This window comes from Cetorhinus maximus, unplaced genomic scaffold (genome assembly GCF_964194155.1).
Source record: "Cetorhinus maximus unplaced genomic scaffold, sCetMax3.hap1.1 HAP1_SCAFFOLD_4214, whole genome shotgun sequence".
In the NCBI taxonomy this organism is placed as follows: Eukaryota; Metazoa; Chordata; class Chondrichthyes; order Lamniformes; family Cetorhinidae; genus Cetorhinus; species Cetorhinus maximus.
Genome location: NW_027600118.1, coordinates 4,724 through 15,052, shown reverse-complemented (window position 1 = coordinate 15,052; position 10,329 = coordinate 4,724). Strand labels below are relative to the sequence as shown.

Sequence of the window (10,329 nt, the reverse complement as noted above, 5' to 3'; positions counted from 1 at the left end):
GTGGACAGGGAGCGATCCCGGCAATGTCAGTACACTGATTCCTGAATGTACTGAGATTCCCGGGATCGCTCCCTGTCCACACTGATTCCTGAATGTACTGACATTCCCAGGATCGCTCCCTGTCCGCACTGATTCCTCAATGTACTGACATTCCCGGGATCGCTCCCTGTCCACTCTGATTCCTGAATGTGCTTTTGCTAATGTTTATTTATTCCTTAGCCATAATTGTTTAAGCAAATTGAATGCCGAGATTCCCATTATCACTACAGTGACTACACTTCCTCATGTAAAATTCCTGGGAAGCTGATGGCACGTCACATTGGGATGGGAATGAAATTCGAGCTGGTGTTTAACCGTTGATTTGAAGAGCCAATAACAATGTGAAACTAGACAAAAATACCTAATCCTTGGTCTTGTTCTGATCAGCAGAAAGCAGTCTTACACTGACAGAGCCCAGAAAAATGTTTTGCCTTACAGTGTGTTTAAAGGTGTCTTTAGATCTGATTTCAGAATGAATTTGGAAATGTGTTCTCATTGCACAGATTGAAGACTTTCTGTCCTACAGAATCATTGTGATATTCAGAACCCACCACTGTGAGCTGTGATCAGAGAGAGGAGACTCCAGATACATTGGAACCAAGGATCAAATACTCTGATTGGAAAGTAATGGAAATCCTCGGGCTCTTTGCAGGTAACTTAGTGATTCACAAATGGTAAATATCACTCATTGCACAAAGTTCAGCACCATTCACCACTCCTCAGATACTGAAGCAGTCCATGTCCAAATGCAGCAAGACCTGGACAATATCCAGGCTTGGGCTGACAAGTGGCAAGTAACATTCACACCACACAAGGTTCAGGCAATGACCATCTCCAACAAGAGAGAATCCAACCATCGCCCCTTGATGTTCAATGGCATTACCATCACTGAATGCCCCACTATCAACATCCTGGGGGTTACCATTGCCCAGAAACTGAACTGGACTAGCCATATAAATACTGTGGCTACAAGAGCAGGTCAGAGACTGGGAATCCTGCAGCGAGTAACTCACCTCCTGACTCCCCAAAGACTGTCCACCATCTACAAGGCACAAGTCAGGAGTGTGATGGAATACTCCCCACTTGCCTGGATGAGTGCAGCTCCCACAACACTCAAAAATGGTAACACCATCCAAGACAAAGCAGCCCCGCTTGATTGGCACCCCATCCACAAACATTCACTCCCTCCACCACCGACACACAGTAGCAGCAGTGTGTACCATCTACAAGATGCACTGCAGGAACTCACCAAGGTTCCTTTGACAACCCACGACCACTACCATCTAGAAGGACAAGGGCAGCAGATAGATGGGAACACCACCACCTGGAAGTTCCCCTCCAAGTCACTCACCATCCTGACTTGGAAATATATCGCCGTTCCTTCACTGTCATTGGGTCAAAATCCTGGAGCTCCCTCCCTAACAGCACTGTGGGTGTACCTACACCACAGGGATTGCAGCGGCTCAAGAAGGCAGCTCACCACCACCTTCTCAAGGGGCAATTAGGGATGGGCAATAAATGCTGGGTCCAGCCAGTGATACCCACATCCTGTGAATGAATAAGAAAATTCTGTTTTTGTTTTGGATTTCCAGCATCCGCAGTAGCTTTTAGCTTTTTGTTTTTAAGAAAACACTAATGTTCCTGTAAGATCACACTGCTCACTCTGTGCTTGACTGACATGGACCCTGAAGTGGTCTAAACTCAGGATCCAGTTCCAATCCTCAGGCACTGTTTAGTTTTATTTCTCTGTATAATAGATACTCTCATTCTGTTTCTATTGCAGTCCTTCACTGTATTACTCTGTGCGGAGCAGAACTGTCAGCCTCCCCGAGGTCTGTCACTAATCTCCGTGTTGGAGAAGACGTCAGGTTTCCAATCAATCACCGCAGTGATGGGCAATATGAGGTGACGTTTAAACGCAAGTCTCCGGTCGGCTTAAAAGTGCTGGCTTGGAACTCGGAGAACCCAGAGACGCCATATCGGATTCACCCTCAGTATAGAGACAGAGTTCGGTTCCAGCGAGATGTCTTTGTTGAGATGCAGGGTGTGCGATTTGATGATGAAGGGGTGTATGAGATACAGACAGACTACCTGGGTAATCAGCTGAGGGTCAATGACCAGGATCTATTTGAGCTGCGTGTGTTTGGTGAGTACTGAGACCCAAGCAGAATACTCATTGCTAACCCCCACCTATAGCAATGGGATGAGGCCATTCAGCCCCTCTGGACTCTTCCACCAGTCCATTAGAACATGGCTAATCTGCATCTCTACTCCATTTCCCCACCTTGGATCCTTTTACATTCATGGCCAGATCCTGGATAACTTGTTGAAATTGTACATCCTCTCTCAGCCTTTTGTGGGAGAGAATTCCAGATTCCCAACCCCTCTGTAGGAAAATCATTATCCCAGACCTTCCCTGTGAAATGACCTCGCTCTCATTTTCACAATGTGTTCCCTAGTTCCGAATTCTTCCAAAACTGGATAAGTTTTCTCCCTATTTTATACCGAATGTTGATTCATTTTAAATACTTCAACTAGATCTCCCCACAGCTTCCTAAATAGTCAGAATTAAGGCAAATTGAAGAAGCCCAATTTAAGCGTTTGGAATAATTGTGGTGTATATGTGCTGTAGCCCCTCCAGTATAGCCTGGCTGAGGTCTAGTACCCACAACAGAAATCAGTTACCCTGATAGGGTCTGAGCAACACAGGCACCACTTTCTCACATCTGTCCTAATCCCCTGGAATACAGATCAACATTCGATTAACCATTCAGATTACACTTTGTAACTGTCCTCTACCCTGGTTATGTACATGACACCCAAACTCCCTGCTCCCCACAGCTCCAATTCTCCCTCAGCACTGCTCCTCCTGCAGTGCAGAACTCCCTCGGTACTGCCTCTTCGACCGTGAGGCACTCCCTCAATCCTGTCTCTGAGTGTCAGTCTGCAATATCTTCTCCAGTTGAAAAGCTTTTAATGGAAGGGATGCCCCTGTGTTTCAGAGCCTGTGTCCCGGCCGATGGTTGTAATCACTGGGAACTGTAACCTGAACTGTTCAGCTCCCAGAGGAACAGGCGTTACCTGTCGCTGGAAAAGGCAATCGGCTGATGGTGTCGGCGATGACACCTTTTATGGAGCTGTGTTACCGCTTGGCAACATGAGTGAGCTGGAGCCCCACACCTACAGGTGCATCGCAGAGAACCCAGTCAGCGTGGAAATGAGTGGGCCGCTCACAATGGGACTGTGTAATGGAGACCAAGACAGGGGTGAGTGTGTAATGTTCTCTCAGTTCAGATGGTCCAATATTCTCAGGATTCTTCATTCTCCCAGAGTATGGGGTGTCCCATCATGTGGTTTCCCTGTTCTCTACCCATTAAATCCCAGCTGTGTTGGCCCCGGACATTGATGATGAGCTGAAGCGTAGAGGGTACAGACTAGGCTCGCTTATCCCTTTGGGAGTGACAGGAGAAATTCAGCGACCTGTCATCCCTGGGCAGCAGGCTTGCAACACCGAGGCTGATTCTCCAATCCGAGCTCCAGTCTGGGCAGGCTCGGTGCAGGATTGAAGACCAAGCCAGGAAAGTGAGTGTGAGTGGGCTGCTGGAGGCTGGGGGAGGGGGCGGCATAATCGTTTCCTGGGCAAGGGGCAGCAGGAGAATTACCCTGCTGGCCCCTGGTTGCTGTAAACTGTTGCTCCCTGGAGGAGCTTTGGTGTATGCCCCCACAGTCGAATAGCCGAATGGTCCTCCCAGGTGATGAAGTTACTGGACAGTCTGTCGGAGCCCCCTGGTGGTGGGGAGGGGTAAATGAGATTGTGAGGCCAGGTCCTGTATCCAGGAGGATGGTCTGAGTATTTGTGAGCACTGCCTGGGGATTAAATGAAACTCAGTGGTTCAATGCAATTCACTCCTTTCTTCAAGGGCCCAGGAACCATTGGATTTTCTTCCTCGTTCCTGCTCTCTCCCTGGTAATACTCGTTTCTGCTATTGTGCTGGGAAGAAGGAGAAAAGCAGGAATCAGATGCACTAAACTGAATGGTGAGTATCTTCATCTTCCTTCTCTTCATCCCCCCCCTGTCTCCTACACAAATATAGAATTGAGGTGAAGACAAATGGGTCCACGTGGAAAGTGTTTACAAATGTGACATTTACAGAAAGACCCATTTCATTGGGTGCGAACAGGTGTGGTCCAGGTAAATTAAAGTCAAAGATCAGCAGGTAAAATTGTAACTGACCCATGGGCTGGATTCAGAAGAGATAGAGTTCACGGAGAGTCAAAGTACGTTGTCTACGAGGGGGAAAAGTAATGTAAACAAATCTGGAGCTCCCTGGATGATGAGAGAGATAGAAATTAAGATGAAGCATTAAAAAAGGTGCTTGTGACAGATGTCAGGCTGATAATACAAGTGAGGACCAGGCTGAAGAGAGGAGGTTCAGAGGGGAGGTGAAAACATCAATAATAAGCATAGAGTATGAGTAGAGCCTGGCAGCAGATATGAAAGGGAATCCAAAAGGTGTATCCCGGGATATAATGCATAAACGCGTGATGAAGGGAGGAGTGGGAATGGATTCCGGACCATAAAGGGGATTTGCATGTGAAGGCAGGGGGCATGGCTGATGAATTAAATGAACACTTTGCACCTGTCTTCATCAAGAAAGAAGATGCTACCCAGACCATGGTGAAAGGGGTGAACATTCAGGCACTAGAAGGGTTTTTAATTGATCAGCAGGAGGTATTGGATAGGCTGCCTGTACTTAGATTTCATATTGCGACAGGAGCAGGTTAAATGTGTGCATGGACACTGAGGGAAGTGAGAGTGGAAATTCCAGAGACACTGGCCATTATCTTTCAGCCTTCCTTAGACTCAGGGATGGTGCCAGAGGACTGGAGGATTTCAAACATTACACCCGTGTTCCTTCAAAGATGTAATGATCAGCCCAGCAAGTACAGACCAGTGGCTTTAACCTTGCTGGTGGGAACGCTTTCAGAGACAATAATGTGGGACAAAATTAATAGTCACTTGGACAGATGCAGGTGAATTAAGAAAGGCCGGTATGGAGTTGTTCAGGGAGATCAGGTTTAACTACCTGGCTGGAATTTTTTTGAAGCTGTAAATGAGAGGGTGATGAGGGCAATGGTGTTGATGTGGTTTAAAGAGTCACACAAGACACCTGTGAACAAAGTTACAGCTCATGAATAAAAGGGACGGTAGCAACATGGATCTGAAATTGGCTGTGTGACAGGAAACAGAGAGTAGTGATGAATGGGTGTTGTTCAGACTGGAGGAAGGTTTGTGGTGGAGTTGGCCAGGGATCAGCATGAGGATCACTGCTGCTCTTGTTATGTATGAATGACCAAGATCTGGGTGTGAGGGGGCACAATTTAAAAAATGTAGCTGATGCCCAGTTTGGAAGTATTGTGAGCTGTGAGGAGGACAGTGTAAAATTTGAAAAAGGACACAGACAGGCAGGTGAAATGGGTGAGCATGTGGCAGCTGCAATTGAATGAAGAGAAGTGTCAATTGATTCACTGTGGTTTCTAATCGGCCCTACTCTTTCCCAAGTTATCCTTTTTCTCTAAGTACTTATAAAACATCTTGGGGTTTTCCAGAGTGTCCCTCAGGCCAGTTTGCAGTTGGATTTCCCAGAACTTGGAAAGGAATCCCTCTGACAGGGAAGATCCCAGTTGATTTCCCAGTGCAGTCCAGCAGAGAGAGAGAGAGAGAGAGATCCTATCAGAGAGTATCCAGTGACAGCTGTGGGATTCAGAGGCAGGTGGACCTGGGGGTATCTGTGCACAAAGTGTTGAAGGTGGAAGGGCAGGTTAAGAAAGTGGTTGATAAAATATTCTGGGCTTTAGAAATAGAGACATAGAGTGCAAAAACAACGAACAGACGAAATAGGAGCAGCAGTTGGCCATTGGGCCCCTCGAGTCTGCTCCCCCATTCAATCATGGTTGATAAGTTTCTCAACCCCATTCTCCCGCCTTCTCCCCATAACCTTTGATCCCCTTACCAATCAAGAACCTATCTATCTCGGTCTTAAATACACTCAATGACCTGGCCTCCACAGCCTTCTGTGGTAATGAATTGCATAGATTCACTACTCTCTGGCTAAAGAAGTTTCTCCTCATCTCTGTTCTAAAAGGTCTTCCCATTACTCTGAGGCTGTGCCCTCGGGTCCTAGTCTCTCCTACTAATGGAAACATCTTCCCCACATCCACTCTATCCAGGCCTTTCAGTATTCTGTAAGTTTCAATCAGATCCCCCCTCATCCTTCTAAACTCCATCGAGTATAGACCCAGAGTCCTCAAACGTTCCTCATATGTTAAGCCTTTCATTCCTGGGATCGTTCTCGTGAACCTCCTCTGGACCCTCTCCAGGGCCAGCACATCCTTCCTGAGATACGGGGCCCAAATTTCTCACAATATTCTAAATGTGGTCTGACCAGAGCCTTATAAAGCCTCAGCAGCACATCCCTGCTTTTATATTCTAGTCCTCTCGAAATAAATGCCAACATTGCATTTGCCTTCCTAACTACCGACTGAACCTGCAAGTTAACCTTAAGAGAATCCTGGACTAGGACTCCCAAGTCCCTTTGCACTCCAGATTTCTGAATTCTCTCCCCATTTAGAAAATAGTCTATGCCTCTATTCTTCCTACCAAAGTGCATGACCTCACACTTGCCCACGTTGTATTCCATCTGCCACTTCTTTGCCCATTCTCCTAACCTGTCCAAATCCTTCTGCAGCATTGGGCCCCTCGAGCCTGCTCTGCCATTCAATAAGATCCCAGCTGACGTGTTTGCCTTTCGAATTTCACATTCCCATCTGCCCACGATAGGAAATTGTAATGAGCTTTTATAAGCTGACTGGGCCTCAACTGGTCCCACACTCTGGACCAGAATCCCTCTGGCTGCTGTGTACTGAGAGACTGAAAGTGTCGGAAGATTTCTGCAGTATTTATAGTGAATTTGAGCATTCTTTCACTGTTACTGTGCAGACCAATGAAGCTGATCCATCCCCCAGTGTGTCCCATGTCCCCAGTAATCAAAAGGAGGGATTGAATCTTCCCTGGACCAGCAGCAGGCGTTCACTTAATTGGTGGAAATCTCTATTTCAGGTGAAGGGATTATAAGAAACTGTTGAGATGAGAGTTTCCCTGCAGGAATCGAGTCTGAATTGGTGAGAGATCTGGAGCTCTGTCCATTCCTGTGTGAATTGGAACGTGTGCAGTGCTACATACACACACACACTCAGCCACATCACCACCTTCCTTCACGACCCCACTCTACCTAGACTCTCTGTTCATCCTCCTGGATTCCGGAAATCTGCCCCCAGCTTGTTCTGTATATACTTTAATGTCAATCCGTGTTGTGTATATACTTTAATGTAAATCCGTGTTTTGAATATACTATAATGTAAATCCGTGTTTTGAATATACTTTTATGTAAATCCGTGTTCTGTATATACTTTAATGTAAATACATGTTGTGTATATACTTTAATGTAAATCCATGTTGTGGATATACTTTAATGTAAATCCATGTTTTGAATATACTTTAATGTCAATCCGTGTTGTGTATATACTTTAATGTCAATCCGCGTTGTGTATATACTTTAATGTCAATCCGTGTTGTGTATATACTTTAATGTCAATCCGTGTTGTGTATGTATTTTAATGTCAATCCGTGTTGTGTATGTACTTTAATGTCAATCCGTGTTGTGTATGTACTTTAATGTCAATCCGTGTTGTGTATATACTTTAATGTCAATCCGTGTTGTGTATATACTTTAATGTAAATCCTTGTTGTGTATATATTTTAATGTCAATCCGTGTTGTGTATATACTTTAATGTAAATCCGTGTTGTGTATATATTTTAATGTCAATCCGTGTTGTGTATGTACTTTAATGTCAAGCCGTGTTTTGAATATACTTTAATGTAAATCCGTGTTTTGAATATACTTTAATGTCAATCCGTGTTTTGAATATACTTTAATGTCAATCCGTGTTGTGTATATACTTTAATGTCAATCCATGTTCTGTGTATACTTTAATGTCATTCCGTGTTGTGTATATACTTTAATGTCAATCCGTGTTTTGAATATACTTTAATGTCAATCCGTGTTCTGTATATACTTTAATATCAATCAGTGTTCTGCGTATACTTTAATGTCAATCCGTGTTTTGAATATACTTTAATGTCAATCCGTGTTTTGAATATACTTTAATGTCAATCCGTGTTTTGAATATACTTTAATGTCAATCCGTGTTCTGTATATACTTTAATGTCAATCCGTGTTTTGAATATACTTTAATGTCAATCCGTGTTCTGCGTATACTTTAATGTCAATCTATTTCTTTATTGACAATAATTAATTGAAACTGATGTGATGGAGGCAGTGAACTGTCCCAATGGACTCATTAAACCAAGAAAAGTTATCGGAAAATAAAGAAATGTTGAATTTCAACAACACGTTTTGCAACCTCGGGATTTCTCAGTGTTTTAGAAACAGGAGAAACCTGTTGTAACATAGTGACTGTCACAGTGAAGAACAGGCAGTGGACAGCACACACAGCGAGATAGACTGATGTTTGTTAGGTTATTCTGGGTTTCAAAGCAACATGGTTAGATGGGGTTCCAATACTGATCAGCATTGATCTAACTGAACATGGAAACAGGCTCAAACAGTGAAATAGCCCAATCCTGCTTCTATATTCAAACTGTGAAATAGCCCAATCCTGTTTCTATATTCAAACAGCTGAATGGTCGACTCCTGTTTCTATACTCTTAGGTTTATCAATACATTGGAATCAAAGACAGGCTAATACATTTGAGACACTGATCAGCTATGATCTAAATGAATAATGATATACAGTTTGATGGGCTGAATGGCCTACTCCAGTTGCTGTAAATGTACCAGCCCCTTAAGCAGTGAGACAGGCAGTGGGCAGCACAATGAGTGTGAGTGAAAGACAGGGGAATGCTCACTGACTGTTACTAACCGACTGATCTATCTCGGAGTGAGTGTGGTCCGTTTGAAGGTCTGAATAACTTTGCTTGTGAAGGGAGTGTGAACAATGGTAATCACATCAGCCGCTCGATTCAATGGAAGGTTGTGGACATTGGCAGGTTTGTCTCAGACTGGCTATCTTGTACCTTGTGAAGGACGTTACACACTCAGTAAAACTGCCGCACAATGGGCTGGAATAGTTTTATTTCTTGTACGAGTGAATCTTCCATGTCATTGGTCACAGGTTGTCGGGTGCCTGGATCCTGATTTCTGATGGTTACTCAGTCCCACTCTCCGTCCCTCCTTGGAGTCCCTGACTGATTGTCTCACTCCCTGTCTGTGAGGTTACAGTTCATGCTTTGTTCTGTAACTGTATCAAACCAACATGTGAATAAGGAGCAGGAGGAGGCCACTCAGCCCCTCGAACCTGCTCCACCATTCAATACGATCGTGGCTGATCTGATTGTAACCTCAACCCCACATTCCTGCCGACCCCCGATAACCTTTCACTCCCTTGTTCATTGAGAATCTACCCAGCTCGGCCTTCAAAATATTCACAAAAAATTCAATATTTCCACCGCCTGTTGGGGAAGAGACTCCAAAGACTCTCCACCCTCAGAAAAAATGTCTCCTCATCTCTGTTTTAAATGGGTGACCCCTTATTTTTAAACACTGACCCCCTAGTTCTAGATTCTCCCACAAGAGGAAACATCCTCTCCATATCCCCCCTGTCAGGACCCCTCAGGATCTTATATGTTTCAATCAAGCTGCCTCTTACTCTTCTAAATTCCAGTGGATACAAGCCTAACCTGTCCAACCTTTCCTCATAAGACAACCCATCCATTCTGGGTATCCGTCTGGTAAACCTCCTCTGAACTGCCTCCAACGCATTTACATCCTTCTTTAAATGAGGAGATCCAAACTGTACCCAATACTCCAGATGTGGTCTCACTCGTGCCCTGTACAACGGAAGCATAACCTCCCTACTTTTGTATTCAGTTCCCCTCACAATAAACGATAACATTCTATTCGCTTTCCTTGTAACCGACTGTACCTGCAAACTAACGTTTTGTGATTCATGCACTAAGACACCCAGATCCCTCTGAATCTCAGAGCTCTGCAATCTCTCACATTTAGATAAGGTACTTAAGACCATGGTAGTGTTTACGATATTCTAAAGGTTCAGCAAGACCAGTCACTGTTTGCTGGAGCCAAGACATCATCCCTCTGCTGTCTGCAGGTACAGAATAAAGATGAACAGAGCTGGTTCAGCTCCCC

General features: G+C 44.7%; 1 protein-coding gene across 2 annotated transcripts; it reads left to right on the top strand.

Annotated features, from left to right (window-relative positions):
- The first annotated feature begins 543 nt into the window (after positions 1-543).
- LOC144678408 (hepatic and glial cell adhesion molecule-like) lies at positions 544-8,523 on the top strand. Of its 2 annotated transcripts, XM_078538201.1 has the most exons (5): positions 544-691; positions 1,823-2,185; positions 3,042-3,305; positions 3,960-4,076; positions 7,160-8,523. In XM_078538201.1, the coding sequence occupies exons 1-5, from the start codon at positions 667-669 to the stop codon at positions 7,183-7,185; spliced, it is 795 nt and encodes a 264-aa protein (XP_078394327.1). In that variant the 5' UTR covers positions 544-666; the 3' UTR covers positions 7,186-8,523. The 2 variants fall into 2 exon arrangements, with proteins under 2 accessions (XP_078394327.1, XP_078394326.1); XM_078538200.1 differs by lacking the exon at positions 7,160-8,523 and having other exon boundaries at positions 3,960-4,170.
- The last annotated feature ends 1,806 nt before the right edge of the window (positions 8,524-10,329 follow it).